The sequence below is a fragment of the Lethenteron reissneri genome, chromosome 24 (genome assembly GCF_015708825.2).
Source record: "Lethenteron reissneri isolate LAM-NWPU_2019-01 chromosome 24, ASM1570882v1, whole genome shotgun sequence".
Taxonomy (NCBI): domain Eukaryota; kingdom Metazoa; phylum Chordata; class Hyperoartia; order Petromyzontiformes; family Petromyzontidae; genus Lethenteron; species Lethenteron reissneri.
Genome location: NC_083802.1, coordinates 742,933 through 763,166, shown reverse-complemented (window position 1 = coordinate 763,166; position 20,234 = coordinate 742,933). Strand labels below are relative to the sequence as shown.

The 20,234-nt window shown below is 54.6% G+C and overlaps 1 protein-coding gene across 1 annotated transcript in view; it reads right to left on the bottom strand.

Moving 5' to 3' along the window:
* LOC133346376 (interleukin-6 receptor subunit beta-like) overlaps positions 1-19,823 on the bottom strand; it is a 35,055-nt gene extending 15,232 nt beyond the window's left edge. Inside the window, exons 1-7 of the mRNA XM_061557885.1 lie at positions 19,517-19,823; positions 7,927-8,043; positions 7,304-7,410; positions 6,588-6,792; positions 1,759-1,882; positions 987-1,156; positions 431-585 (exon numbers count right to left, since the gene is read on the bottom strand). Coding sequence (XP_061413869.1) covers positions 431-585; positions 987-1,156; positions 1,759-1,882; positions 6,588-6,792; positions 7,304-7,410; positions 7,927-8,005 — 840 coding nt within the window. The 5' untranslated portion in view covers positions 8,006-8,043; positions 19,517-19,823. The remainder of the gene's footprint in view (positions 1-430; positions 586-986; positions 1,157-1,758; positions 1,883-6,587; positions 6,793-7,303; positions 7,411-7,926; positions 8,044-19,516) is intronic.
* Positions 19,824-20,234: the final 411 nt, after the last annotated feature.

Below are 20,234 nucleotides of genomic sequence, written 5' to 3'. Positions count from 1 at the left end.
CACACGCACACACACACACACCCACACGCACACACACGCACCCACACGCACACACACACAAGAACCCACACGCACACACACACATACGTTCACGCGCACACACAAACACGCACGTAGATATGTAAGCGCACCCACGCACGTACGTACACGTAACCACGCACGTACGTACATACGGGCGGTGTGGTGGGTGGTGTGGTGGGTGAGTTGGGTGGGGTTGGGTGGTGGGCGGTGTGGTGGGTGAGTTGGGTGAGTTGGGTGGTGGGCGGTGTGGTGGGTGGTGTTGGTGGTGTGGTGTTGGTGTGGTGGTGATGGTGGTGTTGGTGTGTTGGTGGTGTGGTTGTGGTGGTGTTGGTGGTGTGGTGGTGGTGGTGTTGGTGGTGGTGTTGGTGTGTTGGGGTTGTGGTGTGCGGGTGCCTGCACGGCTGCGTACCCACGGCTGCTGGGGCAGTGCGGAGGGGCGGTAGCGCAGGTGGTAGCGCAGCTTCACCACCAGCGGGTCGATGTCCCGCGGGCCGCTCCAGCGCACCAGGGGGTAGTCGCTCAGCTGGAAGTCGTCCATGTCCAACGTCGGGGGGTCGGTTTTCACTGGGCAACGATCGCAACGGCAACGACGATCGTAGTCACGGCGACAACGATCGTAATCACAACGGTGGTGGTCATGGTGGCGACGGTGGTGTTAGTGGTGATAGTGGTGCTGGTGGTATAGGTGATGGTTCTGGTGGTGCTGGTAGGTGGTAGTGGTGGTGGTGGTGGTTCTGGTAGTAGTGGTGGTGGTGGTAGTGGTGGTGGCGATGGTGGTGGTAGTGGTGGTACTGGTGGTGGTAGTGGTGGTGGTGGCGGCGGCGGTGGTGGTAGTGGTGGTGGTAGTGGTGGTGGTACTGGCGGTGGTGGTGGTAGTAGTGGTGGTAGTGGTGGTGGTACTGGTGGTGGTGGTAGTGGTGGTGGTATTGCTGGTGCTGGTGGGGGAGCCGGTGGGCGCGACTCACGGAACTTGGTGGGGTCGAACTCAGCGAGGTGATCCGCGCTGCCCAGACTGCTCTGGGCGAGCAGCCGGAACGTCTGGGTCATGAAGATGTTGAAGTGTTCGCGCGGCACGACGCAGCGCGCGACACCCGCCCCGCACGCGTGCACACTCGTCGTGGTGGTGTCCGGCACGCTGCGGTGGCCCGAGAGGGGAGGGAGGTTGGGAGGGAGGGAGGGAGGGAGAGAGGGAGGGCAGGGGAGGGGTGGAAGGGGAGGGAGGAAAGGGAGAGAGGAGAGGGAGGGAGGGGAAGGAGGTTGAGAGGGAGGGAGGAGAGGGAGGTTGGGAGGGAGGTTGGGAGGGAGGGAGAGAGGAGAGGGAGGAGAGGGAGGGAGGCAAGTTGGGATGGGAACGATGGGATCGCAGACGGGTCGTCGTGGTCGTGATCGTCATCGTCATCATCGTCGTCGTCATTATTATCGTCGTCACCATTGTCGTCGTCATCATTGTCGTCGTCGTCATGATCGTCGTCATCATCATTATCGTCGTCATCATTATCGTCGTCATCGTCGTCATCATCATCATAGTGGTCGTCATCATCATCATCGTCGTCGTCGCCATCGTAGTCGTCAACATCACATCCGTGCTGCCGCCAGCCCTTGCTAGGTGGGTCCACATCTCACTGGGCGAGTAGTTGCGCGGCTGACGCGCAGGTGCTGCCCGGTGACGATGGTGGTGCAGTCGGTGGGGAGGTGGAAACCTGACGATGGTGGTGCAGTTGGTGGGGAGGTGTAAACCTGACGATGATGCTGTAGTTGGTGGGGAGGCAGCTCTTCGGCAGGGAGTCCCAGGTGCACATCAGGTCGCCATCCAGGTCAGGCCCCATCACGTACATCACGCCCGTGGGCACCTCTGGAGGACCTGAGGAACGGGGGGGCAGCAGCAGCAAGGGATTGTGGGTACGCGGGATGACGTATGGATCACTCCACTCCCCTCCACGCTCTCTCCTGCCTCTCCCCTCTCATCTCACTCTACTCCACTCCACGCACTCTGCTGCCTCTCTCATCTCACTCCACTCCCCTCCACGCTCTCCCCTGCCTCTCCCCTCTCATCTCACTCCACTCCCCTCTATGCACTCTCCTGCCTCTCCCCTCTCATCTCACTCTGCTCCCCTCCACGCACTCTCCTGCCTCTCCCCTCCCATCTCACTCCTCTCCCCTCCATGAACTCTCCTGCCTCTCTCATCTCATCTCACTCCATTCCCCTCCACGCACTCTCCTACTTCTCCCCTCTCATCTCACTCCACTCCCCTCCACGCTCTCTCCTGCCTCTCCCCTCTCATCTCACTCTACTCCACTCCACGCACTCTCCTGCCTCTCCCCTCTCATCTCACTCTGCTCCCCTCCACGCACTCTCCTGCCTCTCCCCTCTCATCTCACTCCACTCCCCTCCACGCACTCTCCTGCCTCTCCCCTCCCATCTCACTCCTCTCCCCTCCACGAACTCTCCTGCCTCTCTCATCTCATCTCACTCCATTCCCCTCCATGCACTCTCCTACTTCTCTCCTCTCATCTCACTCCACTCCCCTCCACGCTCTCTCCTGCCTCTCCCCTCTCGCCTCACTCCACTCCCCTCCACGCACTCTCCTGCCTCTCCCCTCTCATCTCACTCCACTCCCCTCCACGCTCTCTCCTGCCTCTCCCCTCTCATCTCACTCCACTCCCCTCCACGCACTCTCCTGCCTCTCCCCTCTCATCTCACTCCACTCCCCTCCACGCTCTCTCCTGCCTCTCCCCTCCCATCTCACTCCACTCCCCTCCACGCACTCTCCTGCCTCTCCCCTCTCATCTCACTCCACTCCCCTCCACGCACTCTCCTGCCTCTCCCCTCCCATCTCACTCCACTCCCCTCCACGCTCTCTCCTGCCTCTCCCCTCTCATCTCACTCCACTCCCCTCCACACACTCTCCTACCGCTCCCACAGTGGCTAGGAGATGTTAACTACCTCGCCTGGTATGCAGGAAGTCGTCGGTTCGACCCCGACCCTGATGCCTGCTGCTGTATATTTGGAGTTTGCGTGTCGCGCTCTCTCTCTCCCGGTGGTCGCGTGTTTTTTTCTCCGGGCACTCGCTCAACTAAGTGGCTTATCAAATTTTAAAAAATTTACGCAGCAGCCAAATAATATAAATGCATGACATTAATTCTCAAGGTGGAGGAGGGAAAATCCGGAGGACCCGGAGAAAAATCCACACGATCAAACTCCAAATATACAGCAGCAGGCGTCGTCAGGGGTCGGGATCGAACCCACCAACTCCTGTATACCAGGCGAGGTAGTTAACATCTCCTAGCCACCGTGATGATGATGAGAGAGACACGCAAACTCCAAATATACAGCAGCAGGTGTCGTCGAGGGGTCGGGATCGAACCCATGACCTCCTGTACACCAGGCGAGGTGGTTAACATCTCACCACGGTTAGAGAGAGAGACGCAGACTACACCTGTGGCACCCCGTGTCGGGAAAACCAACAACAACAACAACAAATAGAACGAGGAAACAGAAGAACAAAATCCACGTCTGGTAAAACAGCGCTTCCCCCGGCCCCCACCCCCCGGAGCCTCCTCTGCTTTTCTTGTTGTTTGTTAGTTTGAGGGCTGCTGGAAAGGAAAAGAAAAACGGCGGTGAGTCACTGCACCGCAGAGGAAGCCGGGACGGCGAGTCACCAGTGCCGCGATTACGCCCCCCCCGGCAAGTTACATGGCGGCGGTGGCGGCGACGACGACCAAGATTACGATGACGACCACGACGATGATAACGACGATGACGACAACAATAACGACGATGATGAATGATGACGACGACAATGACGACAATGACGACAACGATGGCGGCAGCACGGCTACGATGACAACGATGACGATGATGACGATGACGACGACGACAATGATGACGATGACGACGACAATGATGACGACAATGATGACGACAATGATGACGATGACGACGACAATGATGACGATGACGACAACGATGGTGGCAGCACGGCTACGATAACGACAACGACGATGATGATGACGACGATGACGACGACGACGACAATGACGATGACGACGACAACCATGACGACAATGATCACGACAACGATGGCGGCAGCACGGCTATGATGACGACGACGACAACAATGCTGGCGACGACGACCAAGAGAGCTCTCCCTTCAGCCCGCCCGTGCGCCCCGCTCCCTCCCTCCCTCCCTCCCTCTCTCTCTCGACCGACGTCTTCATTTCGTCGCAGATATTCACGCTGTTCATGTCCACATTGCCCATAGACTCACACAGAGACCCGCAGACTCACACAGAGACCTGTAGACTCACACAGAGACCCATAGACTCACACAGAGACCCATAAACTCACACAGAGACCCATAGACTCACACAGAGACCCATAGACTCACACAGAGGCCCATAGACTCACACAGAGACCCATAGACTTACACAGAGACCCATAGACTCACACAGAGGTCCACAGACTCACACAGAGACCTATAGACTCACACAGAGACTCATAGACTCACACAGAGACCCATAGACTCACACAGAGACCCAGAGACTCACACAGAGACCCATAGACACACACAGAGACCCATAGACTCACACAGAGACCCATAGACTCACACAGAGACCCATAGACTCACACAGAGACCCATAGACTCACACAGAGACCCCATAGACTCACACAGAGACCCATAGACTCACACAGAGACCCCATAGACTCACACAGAGACCCCATAGACTCACGCAGAGACCCATAGACTCACACAGAGACCACATAGACTCACAAAGAGGCCCACAGACTCACACAGAGACCCATAGACTCACACAGAGACCCATAGACTCACACAGACCCATAGACTCACACAGACCCATAGACTCACACAGAGGCCCACAGACTCACACAGAGACCCATAGACTCACACAGAGACCCATAGACTCACACAGACCCATAGACTCACACAGAGACCCATAGACTCGCACAGAGACCCATAGACTCGCACAGAGACCCATAGACTCGCACAGAGACCCATAGACTCGCACAGAGACCCATAGACTCGCACAGAGACCCATAGACTCGCACAGAGACCCACAGACTCACGCAGAGACCCACAGACTCACACAGAGACCCATAGACTCACACAGAGACCCACAGTTTATTGTCTTTCCCCAGCATCTCTGATTAGCTCCGTTGGCTGCGTACGGTGGTGCAGTTCAAGCTCCGCGCCACTCGCAGAATCTCTCCAGACTACGAGAGAAATCCGATGAGCTACGAAGCTTTTGTCCACATGACGTCCGGCACTTGTGCCTCTGGCGCCCTCCCAGTGTTAGAATTCCCTCCTCCTCCTCCTCGTCCCCCCCAGCCGGGCCCTTCACCACCCCCACGACTCCCAAGTCTTGAGGCAGCTCTCGACAGCTTCCCGTTTCTCCCTATGAGTGTCTCTCCTTTTAAACAAATAAATAAGGAAAAAATATATAACTCGTGGGGAGGAGCGGCGGTGCATCGGTTAGCAAGGGCGCTGCGCCATGGTTCCGGTAAACGATTTCATTTCATCATCATGGGACCTCCCCTTTGCCAGAACCAAAATATGCTAATAGGTTTTACCCCTTTTTCTGGCAACAAAACAGCTGTTGATAATTGTATTGACGCATGCGGCTAAACCCGCGGCTATCCAACGACACGCCGTCGCTGCGAGCAGATGCGGCACCACGGTGGCTGGGAGATGTTAACTACCTCGCCTGGTGTACAGGAGCTCGTGGGTTCGATCCTGACCTTGACGACGCCTGCTGCTGTATATTTGGAGTTTGCGTGTCTCTCTCTCATCATCATTATCACGGTGGCTAGGAGATGTTGACTACCTCGCCTGGTATACTGGAGGTCGTGGGTTCGATCCCGACCTTGACGACGCCTGCTGCTGTATATTTAGAGTCTGCGTCTCTCTCTATCCTCTCTCCCCGTGGCCGCGTGGATTTTTCTCCGGGTCCCTCCAGCTTTTCCCTCCACATTCAGAATCGATGTCGCGGGTCGCGGAGTCTTTGGCTGCTGCTGTGCATGTCCACGTGGCGATGACGACGACGCCAAGCCAGCACTTCGTCGAGCTATCGTCTGCAGTGGCCAGGGTCGCTCCTCAACAAAGAGCTCTACAGCTCAAGCGAGGGCCTTGCCTGGTCAAATAATAATTAGCTTAGTATAATGAGGCGCGTGTAGGGCTACCATCTAGGAGGCATCCAGCAGCATCCCAGCGCCTCGCGGGACAAAGCGCCCGTTCCCCCTCGCACGACGCAGCAGTTCCCCGTTCGCTCTGATCATCGCGTCAACGTGCAACTCGCACGCGCCGCACACGCGTCGCACACGCGTCGCACACGCGTCGCGTTACACGTCCAACCGGCGTGGCGAAAGCAAACGCGATACGGGAGGACGGACCGCCTGCGCGTACACATAGTTGTATCATAGTTGAACACGTGGGGCGGAGGGAGGGGGTGGGGTGGGAGTGGCGCCGATGCAACGTTGAAAGCCGCCGGATAATCGCCGCACCGCTACGACGAAGCCGCCGCCTGCCGCCTATTTGCGCGGGACTCACTTGCTCCGCACACGACGGCCGCGGCGAGCAGCGTCTCGCCCGAGGGGCAGTCCAGGAGGCAGACGAGCTTGGAGAGCCCCGCGGGGCCGTAGCGCGACACCCTCAGCGCCGCCACGGCCGCCGCCTCGACGCTGGGCCGCGCGTTCGGCGGCCCCAGGCGCTCGCCGGCCAACCTCCAGACCACATCGTGCACCGTGCAGCCCCTCTGCAATGTCACCGGCGGCGTCACCAGCGGCGTCACCGTCGGCGTCACCATCACCGTCGGCATCACCGTCGGCATCATCGTCGTTACCGTCGGCGTCACCATTACCGTCGGCGTCACCATTACCGTCGGCATCGCCATTGTTACCATCGGCGTCACTGTCATTTGAAAGCCACCAGGAGCCGTGCGCTTGCACTTTAAAATCGCCCACAGACTGATAAACTCGCGCCTTGACTAGAAGTGGCTTCATCCACGCGCTGACATGGACGCGTGTGTGTGTTGGGCGTGTGTCGTGCGTGTGTGCGCGTGCGTACGCGTGTGTGCGCGTGTGTGTGTGCGTGTATGTACGCGTGTGTGTATGCGTGTGTGTACACGTGTGTGCGCGTGTGTGCGCGTGCGTACGCGTATGTGCACGTGTGTGCGCGTGTGTGTACGCGTGTATATGCACGTGTGTGCACCTGTGTACGCGTGTGTGCGTGCGTGTGTGCGTCTCTCATCCCGAGCTGCGCCGCACCTCCAAGCCGCCCAGCTGTCCAGGCGGCAGGCGGCAGCGCCAGGTGAACGGCAGCCCCAAGGTCGCCACGGCGTCCTGCGGCTCCAACGAGGCCTCCGGGCGCCCTCCTGCCGGCCAGGGGGGAAACACACCACTCTCCTGTCAAGTCGGTCAGTCGGTCAGTCAGTTGGTCAGGTGGTCAGTCAGTCAGTCAGTAAGTTCGTCAGTCAGTTGGTCGATCAGTCAGTCAGTCGGTCAGTCAGTCGGTCAGTCAGTCGGTCAGTCAGCTACAGTCAGTTGGTCGATCAGTCAGTCAGTCGGTCAGTCAGTCGGTCAGTCAGTCAGTCAGCCACAGTCAGTTGGTCGGTCAGTCAGTCAGTCAGTTCGTCAGTCAGTTGGTCGATCAGTCAGTCAGTCGGTCAGTCAGTCGGTCAGTCAGCCACAGTCAGTTGGTCGATCAGTCAGTCAGTCGGTCAGTCAGTCGGTCAGTCAGTCGGTCAGTCAGTTAGTCAGTCACAGTCGGTCGGTCGGGCAGTCAGTTGGTCAGTTGGTCAGTCGGTTGGTCAGCGAGGGCTACGGTTTGGCCGAAGCCAGGGGGGTGAGGGGGGGTGGGGGGGCGAGGGGGGTGGGGGGGCGGGGCTCACCGGATCGCACCGCGGCCGCCCAATGCAGCAGCAGCAGGAGGGGTGTCACCAAGAGGAGCGCCGGGCGGGGCGGCCTCATCGCGTCACCGCCGCCGGGGACGGCGCGCTCGGCAAAACCTGCGAACCACAAGTACACGGCAAAGGCAAAGGTCCCCCCCACCGTGTGTAGCCTCTAACAGACTGTCGGGGCAAGTGCTGTTAGCGAGTAGCAGCAGCATCTATGAAGGAGACAAAGACAAAGACCCCCCGTGTAGCCTCTAACAGACTGTCGGGGCAAGTGCTGTTAGCGAGTTGCAGCAGCACCTATGAAGGCCAGCACTGTGGCACACAATGGGGGTGGGTGGCCAGCACCACGCCCGGCCGCCTTTGTCTCCCAAGTGACGATGTGTTACGCACACACCGCGCCAGGTACTCATTTGAGGCCGAGTCGACCTAGGGCAAGCCCAGGACGGGCTCAGATAATCCGCACCGGTGTTGGCCGCAAGCGGGGACAGATCTACGGCCGCCGGGTTTCGTAGTGCGGGGCGCTAACTGCTGCGCCACCACTCCCCACACACACACACAGGTTCGATCTCCAACTCGGGCGCCTTGCTGTATGCCGTCTGCGTGTTCTCCCCCTGTTCTCTAGAGTGTGAGCGAGCGTGTCAGCCGGTCTGCGCTCCTTCGTGCTATGCGTCTGTACGTCCTCTGTGTGAGCATGTGCACCTGGCCTGGCACAGGAGCCGTGGTGATGTCACCGTCACTTAGTGGCAGGGGGTTGGTATTGGTACGTTCGTTTAACTTCTTTCCTACCGTACTTATCCGACCGTGCTAATCGGAGGTGCCAGGGGAAAGTAAAACAAACTAAACACAACAACAAGCAGTTCGAAAGAAATGAGTTTGCCAATCTAGACGACGATGATTTCAAAGTGCATCACAGCTCCCAGTGGCTTCCTCGTATCGGAAGGAAGAAAGCGTTCCAGACGGCCGCAGAAGCAGCAGCAGCACCTGAAAGCGATGCGGTGACCGTCTTTGTTCGATGGCTAGACACAAGCCGCTGTTGCCTCAAGCATGACCGGAGTTTGCACCGTATGTAGCCCTCCCGTGCTATCTGTGTGTGTGTATATTGAATTTCTCTCGCACGTACATAGCTAACCGTGCTATGAGTGTGTGTTGAACTTCTCTCGCACCATACGTAATCGGAGGTGCGAGGGGGCGGAGGGGGAAGGACAACAAACTGCACACAACAGCAGGCAGTTCTACAGAAGTTACTTTGTCAATCCAGACGACGATTCAAAGTGCGCAGCTTCCACCAGGCGGCTTCCGAGCAAATCGTCGGAAGGGGTCCGTCAGTGCGTGCAGCGGTGCGTCGTGGTGGTCGTGGTGGTGGTGGTGGTCGTGGTGGTCGTGGTGGTGGTGGTGGTAGTGGTCGTGGTGGTCGTGGTGGTGGTCGTGGTGGTCGTGGTGGTCGTGGTGGTGGTGGTCGTGGTGGTGGTCGTGGTGGTGGTCGTGGTGGTGGTCGTGGTGGTGGTGGGTCGGGGCGCTCTCACGCCCACACCACCCCCGGCGTGGGTCCCGCGGTCAAAGTTACGGCCGCCGCTAAACCTCCGACCTCCAACCCAGGTGCATTTGTGTTTTTGATATTTTTTTATTTAAATTGTTTTCATGTTGAGCCTCCGAACTCGCCCCGCGACAGCTTTCCCAACGACGACGCCTCCCGGGCGCGACGAACGGACGAATGAACGAATGGATGAACGAACGGATTAACGAACAAACGAATGAACAAATGAACGAACGGATGAACGAACAAATGAACGGACGCGCGACCACTTTCACCCTCGCCCCCCCCGCCCGCTCCACCGTTCGTTCCTCTTCCACGTAACCGCGGCAGCCGTTCAACTCTCGCTAGAAAAAAAAACCCCAACACCACGACCTCCTAACCACGGTCAAGGCTTTCTGTTTTGCTTGTTTTGTAATGTTTAATAAATAAAATAGTTATATTAATTTTCCCGGGCCGTTTGGGTTGTGCGACCGCATGCCAGCAGCACGCTCCGGCGCCCGCGCCCTCTCAATCGAGGGGGGGGGGGGGAGAGACCTCTCGCAGGCCTTGCCCAAACCACGCGCTCACAAGGAACTGGCACGAGCGAGCACGCGTGTGGCCCCGTTGCCGTTGCAACAAGCGGAATGAGAATCGGTATTTATACCGGAGTAAGAATCCGGTGAGCTATGAAGCTCTTTTTCCCCCACGCACACGCACGAGCGCGTGTCCAGCGAGGGTGCGGGGGCGGTATAGAACGTTACGACAACAACAAACACAACTACGACAACAAGAAACGACACGAGTGCAAAGTGGGGGAAAGGTAAACCAATTATCCAAACGCATAGCGCGTATATACGTACACACACACGCGCTGCGTACGTACGCACACGCTACGCACAAACGCGCTAAGTATATACGTACGCACTACGCGCTACGTACGTACGCACTACGTACGTACGCACTACGTACGTAGCGCTATGCACATACGCGCTAAGTACGTACGTAGCGCTACGCTCAAACGCGCTAAGTACGTATGTACGCGCTATGCACATACGCGCTAAGTACGTACACACGCACAACGCAAGCGCTACGCAAACACGCCACGCGCTACGTACGCACGCACACACGAGCTACGAACGTGCGCGCGCGCTACGCACAGAGACAACCAACGGGCCGCTTGGTGGGGCAGCGGGGCAAAAATCCGGAGCGCGGCTCGCGGTTGGAAACTCAGATCCAGCTTCCCGCGAAATCACCGAGAGACGGCTGGGCCCGGCGCTCGGCAAGTCTCGGTCCGGGTCCCGGTCGCAACGCCGATGCGGGTCACGACGAGTCCACCGTGTCTCCCGCAGCTCTCGGCCGTAGCCTCGCCAAAGACCGTTGACGGCGCTTGCCGAACGATACCGAGCGCGGCGGCGGCGGCGTCACGTCGGCTAAAATAGGACGCAGAAGCGGGAGGAGGGTGGCGAAACGCTCGCTCGAACCTCGAGCAACTTCCTGCGACGAGGAAAGTAAAACAAATCAGATGTGTTTCTAAAAATCACGTTTCTCCATCGGCAGCACTCGCTTACCCGCCCAACCACCCACTCCACTCAATGGCGGAGCCAGGGTTTTCAGGTAGGAGGGGCAACCCCTCCAGCAATGAAAAAGTTATAGGAGTTGTTAGTATAGTAATAAGTTTTTACCCTTTCAACTGGTACAAAAACTGACACCTTTATACAAGGCATCATGTTTGCAATAACCACAACACAAGCAGTCAAAATGCAAACAAAACGAAACAACTGTGATGATGAGTTGTTAGTAAGTAAGGACTTACTAACAACTGTTCGACACGTGTGCGGCGATGGCGCAGCCATCGATCGAGGGTCGAATTCGAACCGCGTCGTGTGATCGGCATCGCGCTCGCTGAAGGTGTTGATGCCTTCAGGGAAGTCGTGTCCTGTATACGCAACTGCGCACAATTCTGTGAGTCGCTTATAACTGCTTTGCCGTTACTTATTGCCAATTATGGACTCAGACTATTGTCCTATCATCTCATAGAGTCCCTGGCACTTAATAATATGCTACACAGCGGCAGTGGGGGTCGCAAAATGCCGATTTATTAATAATAAACCCCAATGATCCGATCGAAATTACGGATTTCAATTGGATCATTGGGGGGCACGTGCCACCCCCACTGACTCCGCCAGTGACTCCACTCCCCCTCCCCCCACCCCCCCTCCATCCTCCTAGCCCTCCCCTCCCCCCACCCCCCTCCTCCCCCCTCCTCTTCCCACCCCCCCTCCTCCTCCCACGCCCCCCCCCTCCTCCTCCCAGCCCTCCCTCCCCGTCCCCCCACCCCCCTCCTCCCCCCTCCTCCCACCCCCCCCTCCTCCTCCCACGCCCCCCCCCCCTCCTCCTCCTCCTACCCTCCACCCCCCCTTCCCCCACCCCCCCTCCTCCTCCTACCACCCTAACCCCTCCTACTCCTACCCCCCCTCCTCCTCCTCCCCCCACCCCCCCCTCCTCCTCCTCCCCCTCAAATCAAACAAAAAAGGTGTCAATCTCTTTGCCATCGATCCGCAGCTTTCAACGGCTGCCGTTTTGTTTCCTGGACGCTTTACTTTGTTTGGGCCATTGGGGAGGGTGGGGGGGGGGGCTCCGGGCTTGGCAAGAGTGGAAAATATAAAAAATAGAAATGCATCGCGATAAAAACGTTGAAACGCCGCCGTGTGAACGTCCGGTCTCATGATGAACCGCCGGGCTTGGTCAAAGGGTGGTGACCGGCCAGCGGACCCCCTCTGCGTCACCTCTGCATGACCTCTACGTGACCTCTGCGGGCCACCCCGGCCACCCTCTGACGATCGCGCTGCGTTACCATTCCCTGGGCCTTCACTCCCGTGACACGCGCACTGTGGATCTCCCTGGGCCTTCCCCCTCCCATGACACGCACACTGTGGGGCTCCCTGGGCCTTCTCTCCTGTGACACGCGCACTGTGGCACTCCCTGGGCCTTCACTCCCGTGACACGCGCACTGTGGGACTCTCTGCCCGAAGGCCGTAAAAGGAGTCCGGTTCCGTTAGCAATCTACAAGTCCCTGGGCCTGAAAAACAGCGTTTCTCCATCAGAACCCACACCGCCTCTTCCCACCGCCATTTGTCGTGGATGCCAAGCGCCCGCCATGAGATTTTACGAAGGGTCCTCTTCTTCTTTATGAGCCGCGACGGTAAATAGCAATAACAGTTATTGTTGTGGTTCAAACCCTTAACAGCTCGGCCATTATAAATGATAAATCAGCGCACGAAGCAGGACGGGCGGACCGGACCGACCCACCCACTGGGGTGGCCACGGTGGCTCTCTCTCATCATCACAGTGGCTAGGAGATGTTGACTACCTCGCCCGGCACACAGGAGGTTGTGGGTTCGATCCCGACCCTGACGACGCCTGCTGTATATTTAGATTTTGCGTGTCTCTCTCTCATAATCATCACGGTGGCTAGGAGATGCCAACTACCTCGCCCAGCACACAGGAGGTCGTGGGTTCGATCCCGGCCCTGACGACACCTGCTGTATATTTGGAGTTTGCATGTCTCTCTCTCTCATCATCATCACGGTGGCTAGCAGATGTTAACTACCTCGCCTGGTATACAGGAGGTCGTGGGTTCGATCCCGACCCTGACGACGCCTGATGTATATTTGGAGTTTGCGTGTCTCTCTCTCATCATCATCACGGTGGCTAGGAGATGCCAACTACCTCGCCCAGCACACAGGAGGTCGTGGGTTCGATCCCAGCCCTGACGACACCTGCTGTATATTTGGAGTTTGCATGTCTCTCTCTCTCATCATCATCACGGTGGCTAGCAGATGTTAACTACCTCGCCTGGTATACAGGAGGTCGTAGGTTCGATCCCGACCCTGACGACGCCTGATGTATATTTGGAGTTTGCATGTCTCTCTCTGTCTTTCTCTCCCAGTGGGGCCCCCTCCACGTTTAGAATCGACCGCGCACGTTCAGACTATTTGGCTGCTGCTATAACTGTTCACATGATGATGATGAACCCACTTTCGTTGAGCTATGATTTCCGATGCCCAAGTCGCTTCTGATAAAAAAAAAACAAAGAGCTTACTAAAAAGCAGCTCAGTGGTGGGGCCTTAGGCGCAAAAAAAAAGTTATTATCGGCACGGCGCAGCCAGTCGGCACCGGTCGGGCACGAGAAGGGGAAAGCGGTTTTTGTTTAGAAAGAGTGAAAAATAAAAAATGATTTAACCACAGCGACGCGCGGGCGGACGTGTGCACACACGCGCACACGTGGGCAGACGTGCAAAAAAGACAAAGATCCCCCGTGTTGCCTTAACAGACTGTCGGGGCAAGTGCTGTTAGCGAGTAGCAGCAGCACCTATGAAGGCCGGCACTGTGGCACACGAGGGGGTGGGGTGGCCAGCACCACGCTCGGCCCGCATGTGGCGATGTTTACGCATCGTACCAAGTCCTCATTTGAGGCCGAGTCGACCGAGGGGAGGCTCAGGACCGGTTCAGATAATCGTCACTGGTGTTGGCCATGAGCAGGAATCCAACCCGTGTTTGCTGGGTTCGTAGAGCAGCGTAGCGCTAACCGCTACCGCTCAACACCCACACACACAGGCACACGCGCACACAGAGAACACGAGCCAATTCCCACCTCAGGCTGTGGATCCGTCTCAGTACTTCCCCCCCCGCACCACCGCAGTGTTATTGCGCAAGCACAGCTGCGTGATGAACCCAACGGCTCGGTTCTTCATTTGGTGGGGACGAGTTCCCCGGATTTCGCCGAGGATCGTAAACAACGTCCCCGATCCTCATCGGCGGGCCAGCGGGTGGCGTTATTTGGAAGCTGCGGCAGCCGGGGAGATGTTAACTACCTCGCCCGGTATGCAGGAGGTCGTGGGTTCAATCCTGATCCTGAACCCCGGACGCCTGCTGTATATTTGGAGTTTGCGTGTCTCTCGCTCTCCCCCCACGGTAAGGTTAACTACCTCGCCCAATATGCAGGAGGTCGTGGATTCGATCCGGATGACTGAACCCGACACATGCTGGATATTTGGAGTTCGCGTGTCTCACCCCCACCCCCCCCCCCCCACGGTGAGATGTTAACTACCTCACCTGGTATGCAGGAGGTCGTGGGTCCGATCCTGATTATCCGGCGTTTTTTGAAAATCCGGCACCCTCTTCACACCCCCTTCGCGCCGAAGCCGCCGGACAATCGACGACCGACTGCAGTCATTTAGTTTATGGACAAAATAACTGGAACTTGAAAGCTTCCTGGTTTGAGGAGCGATCGGGTGCGATGGGGGGGGGGGAGTGGCGGCTATGGGTGGCGAAGCGTCTCGTGGAAATCACGTGCGTGCACTTTGGAAAGGCAACAAAGAATTTCGGCCGCCCACGCAGCAGATTGGACAAAAAAACCACGGGGCGCACACACAAAACATTCCCACGGCTGATTGGAATGAGAAATCAATCACAAGAGTATGGGACCATTTCTTGCAAGTATCAAAAAAAAAACAGTACGTTTCACCCTTTCTGGAAATGCAACAGGTGTTAAGATCCACAATAGAGGTTTTTGGGTTCACGAGGTGTAAAGATCTTAATTTTGGAGCTTTCGTGACTGCAGGAATTATTCTTTGGTTTTTTCGGTAAAGTATAAAAATAAAATAATAAATTAAATAATAGCATACGACGTTTCGATTGCAACACAAGCAATCATCATCAGGTATAATGAAATAGCGACATAGAATATAACCAGAAAACTATAGACAGACATATAAGCAGACAGATATCACCAAGATACATAGAGAGAGCAACCCAGGTACAGAGAGAGGTGATCGTCTCTGTGGGGTGGCCTTAAATAGACAGAGGGGGGCGGAGGCAGAGAGAGGGAGGGGGTAGGGAAAACATTTACATGTCAATGAGTACGAAGGGAGGGGAGTAAGGTAAGCAGGCTTAGAGGGAGACAGAACACACTAAATTAAATAACCTAGCAAAGTATCGAAATGTTCAGTAAAACGACTGCTTGTGTTGCAATCGAAACGTCGTATGCTATTATTTAATTTATTATTTTATTTTTATACGTGACTTTACCGAAAAAACCAAAGAATGAGGTGTAAAGATGTTAAAACACCAAACGTTATCTTTTTTAACACCTGTGCTATTCCCAGAAAGGGTAAAACCTATTGTTATACTTTGATACTCAAGTTCAAGTTCATTTATTAGCTATAGCCCTGTGAGCCATTCGGCTCTTGAATCGGGTGCAACCGCAACAAACAAAAAAACAAAAACATGAACAAGAAAACATCTTAAAGTGACTATGTGCAAACAGAAAATCTAAGAAAAGACAGCAAAATATTGCAGAAAAAGCACCGTACACCGACGCTGTGTGCAAAAATCCCAGTGGGATGCAAGTCAAACAACAACAACCACAAGACAACTTAAATTAAGGCCATCAGTCTAACTCTGTACTACAACAAACAAACATGGGCAAACCGAAAAACTTTGCGAAAATCACCAAAATAAAGCCATAAAAGCAATTAAAGAGTGCAGGTCATAGGAACTGTGACCGAATTTTCACAATAAACGACATAAACAATGCTGACAAGAAAGGTCCCATATTGTAGCTAGGGGTGAGCTAACACTGTTTGAGACTAGGCTCAAAAGAGAAAGCCGTCTCTGGTGTGAACCAATCAGTGTCAAAGACAATGCATATATTGTCAGAGCATGTTATTTTGTTTGCATGTTCACCACAAGAACGTGTGGTTAATGCAGACATGATTCCTTGAAAAAAAAATTCTGTGTGGTGTTTTAACACCTTAACACCCTTGAAACCTCATTTGCCAGTAGCAAAATATAATTGGTTTTTTACCCTTTTATCTGGCAACAAAACTGACACCTTTTTTTACAAGGAGTCATGTTTGCATAGAACACAATACCTGCATTCCGACTGCAGGTATTGTAGTCTATGCAAACATGACTCCTTGGTTCTTCACGTTCTGCATATGTAGATGCCACTGGGTCTTCACGTTATGCAGATGTAGATGCTACTGGTTCTTCACGTTCTACAGATGTAGATGCCACTGGTTCTTCACGTTTTATTTCCAGAAAGGGTAAAACTTATTGTTACGATCATAAGACGTTCACGGTACATAAACCCCTTGCTGGTAAAACCAGATGTTCAAACGCCAAAAAGACGCACAGCGCTTACGTCAACTGCGATGGTGGCCGCGGGCGGGAATCGAACTCGGGTCATCGCCGGGTTGTGTAGCGCTAACCGCTGCACCACCGCTCCCCACATGCATGCACTACTCCCTGCCCGTCATGGGCGGTTGTTGTTCGTAAGTCGTTCACAAGTCCCAAATATACTCCCGTACGGCGTGTACACTAAACACGGGGAATAGCTTTAAAAGTTGTATAACCTCCTGTAGACGTAGATGCCACTGGTTCTTCATGTTCTGTAGATGCCACTGATTCTCCACGTTCTGCAGATGTAGATTCCACTGGTTCTTCGTGTTCTGCAGATGTAGATGCCACTGGGTCTTCACGTTCTACAGATGTAGATGCCACTGGTTCTTCATGTTCTGAAGATGTAGATGCCACTGGTTCTTCACGATCTGCAGATGTAGATACCACTGGTTCTTCACATTCTGCAGATGCCACTGGTACTTCACGTTCTGCAGATGTAGATGCCAATGGTTCATCACGTTCTGCAAATATCGATGCCACTGGTTCTTCACGTTCTACAGATGTAAATGCCACTGATTCTTCACGTTCTTCAGATGTAGATGCCACGGTTCTTCACGTTCTGCAGATGTAGATGCCACTGGTTCTTCACGTTCTGCAGATGTAGATGCCACTGGTTCTTCACGTTCTGCAGATGTAGATGCCACTGGTTCTTCACGTTCTGCAGATGTAGATGCCACTGGTTCTACACGTTCTGTAGATGTAGATGCCACTGGTTCTTCACGTTCTACAGATGTAGATGCCACTGGTTCTTCACGTTCTGTAGATGTAGATGCCACTGGTTATTCACGTTCTACAGATGTAGATGCCACTGGTTCTTCACGTTCTACAGATGTAGATGCCACTGGTTCTTCACGTTCTGCAGATGTCGATGCCACTGGTTCTTCACGTTCTGCAGATGTAGATGCTACCACCGCCATCTGTTGCGCGGCGGTTGAACTTACGACAACTGGACCAGGATTATTCGTATCTCTGAAAGTTTTTAGTTGAATGTTCATAAGTATAGTCTTTTTTTACGGAATCAAGTCTGCATACACTAAACACACAGGCACTGGTGGTATACAACCACAAACGTCCTCCAATGATAATAATAAAACGTACAACCACAAACATGCTCCGATAATAATAATAATGTACTGGGGCACAAACATTTCCACGTCCTGGGTATGAGAACCGATCAGGATAGGTTTACAGCACCATCACCACTTTCTGGTAAATAAACGGGAGTCGTGTTAAAGTTGTTCAAACACAAAAGTAGATCACACACACACACGCACCTATCATTTTGCAAAGGAACCAAGTCTCCATTCACTAACCACGGCTAATTGTGGCAAAACACGCAAACAAACGTTCTCTGATAAGAATGGTTAAAACACATTCCTGCGGAGGGAGCTGGTAGGAACGTTGGGTTGCTCGGTGAATGGCCAGGGTCAACGGCGGCGTGGTGTATTCCGCAAATATGTCCGACTGTGAGGGCGGGCACAAGCCGGCGTGAGTAGGTTAAACGTTGAGTTTTATAAGGGCACCACGGGGTGACCAGCCCCTCCCCACCCAGCCCCAACCACCCCACCCAGCCCCACCCTCCCCACCCAGCCCCTCTCCACCCAGCCCCACCACTCCAATTTTTGGATTCACGACGGACGGACACAATAATCCCCTGTGGGCTGGTGGAACCAGGAGGTTCCTTCCAGTACCATCCCCATCTGAGCAGAAAGTAATTGCAGGGTCCGGACGCGACCTCGTATTGTCATCGAAGGCGTGGAGCGGTGGCGCAGTGGTTAGCGCCATGCTCTGCGCATTGAACATCGGCACACAAAAAATACCCGCGCTTGATTCCAGACCCACGGGCTACCGCGTTGAGTGAATATTTAGTGAGACTTCAGGAGGAATCCGAAGAGCTATAAAGCTCTTTGTGCATGGATGTCCAATAACAGAATCAGCATATTTAGACTGCTGGAGGAATCCGAAGAGCTATAAAGCATTTTTTTCGCACACGAATCAGAACGTTACAACAAAGACGATTACAAAAGCACGACGGGAGTGCTAAAGTATAGAAAAAGTAAACAAATAACTGTTTTTAAAAGAAAAATATAAATACGAATAAAACTACAGTATATATATATTTTACTTTAACAAGATTAAAGCCCACCGAGGTATTAACGTGTTTTAAAACGACCCACCGCGTCTTGACTAAGACTAAAGCTGCCGCTGGTGATATCTTCAAACAAATCTATTTTAAAATTATAAAAAAAATGTTATTTTGTCAAATACACAATCGCCCCCCACCCCCGTTTTCCTAGCAACCGCAGGCGGTGTCAGAGCCCCGTGCTCCGGCGCGGCCGTCCAGGCAAGCCGCTAGGCCTCGAGGCGCCCGCCAAGGCCGCACTAGGCCCCACCCCTACCCACACGCAAATCCCATAACGGCCTCCACTGTTCGATGGAATTCCTGCCTACGAATCAATCGATTTTATTCAAATTCAATCTCATCAAAGTGTCTCTCTCATCGGCGTCAACTCGTCAAAACCACGCGGTCACAAATCCCCACATTTTTTTTGTAATCTATACAAAACAATGTTTCAGTTCTCCATAAGCCTACACAGACAATCGCCCCCCCCACCCCCTCTCTCTCCATCTCTCTCGATCGGCAATTTAACTTTATAACTTGACAACATTTATCCCCCCTCTGATGTGGGCCGTCTCAAGTTGCCTTTTCAAAGATCGCGGCGCTCTAAAAGTCGTCGGGGAGACATTCAAAACGATGGGGAACGTCTCTCTTTAAGCTGCGTGTGAAGCAATGCGCACACACCACGCACACCACCATACCCTCACCTTTATCGAGTTCCAAATATTAAAATCGTTGACAATCTTCTCTCTTTTCCTCTTCGCCTTCGGACTCACATCGCCGTCCACAGGAATAGCAATGCCCCCTCCCCTCCCCTACCCACCACGCTTCTACTGACAGCGATTAACGGGGATTTAATTTTTATTTTTCTACACCACGAGTTCAATTCCTCGACGCACGGAGAACTTCGCGTTGAACGTCTTGTCCCACCCTTTACGTGACAGAACGAACCACGACGCGTTCGACTTGTCCAGCTGAAAGACCCCACCACCGCGCTCCGCTCGATGCCACCGGGCAACGATTGGAGGGGGCCGTGGGGGGGGGGGGCCGTGGGGGGGGGCGGGGCAACCGCCACGCCGCTCACAACAACGCGCGGAGCTCGCCGGGCTGATAAAACGACGCACGAGATGGGGCCAATCGTCCAAGCGACAGACCGGATTTGTCACTGTGGTGGCCGTTCCATTTGAAGCACCGGGGCTGTAAAACGGCGGGGAGAATGTTAACTGCCTCGTCTGGTATACAGGAGGTCGTGGGTTCGATCTCGAACCCGTGGTGACGCCTGCTGCTGTAGATTTGGAGTGTTGTTATATTTTCAAACTTTGATACTGGCAAGAAAAAAGGTCGCATGCTGAATATTTGAAGTGTGCGTCTCTCTCTCTCTTTCATCATCATCACGATGACTCGGAGATGTTAACTACCTCGCCT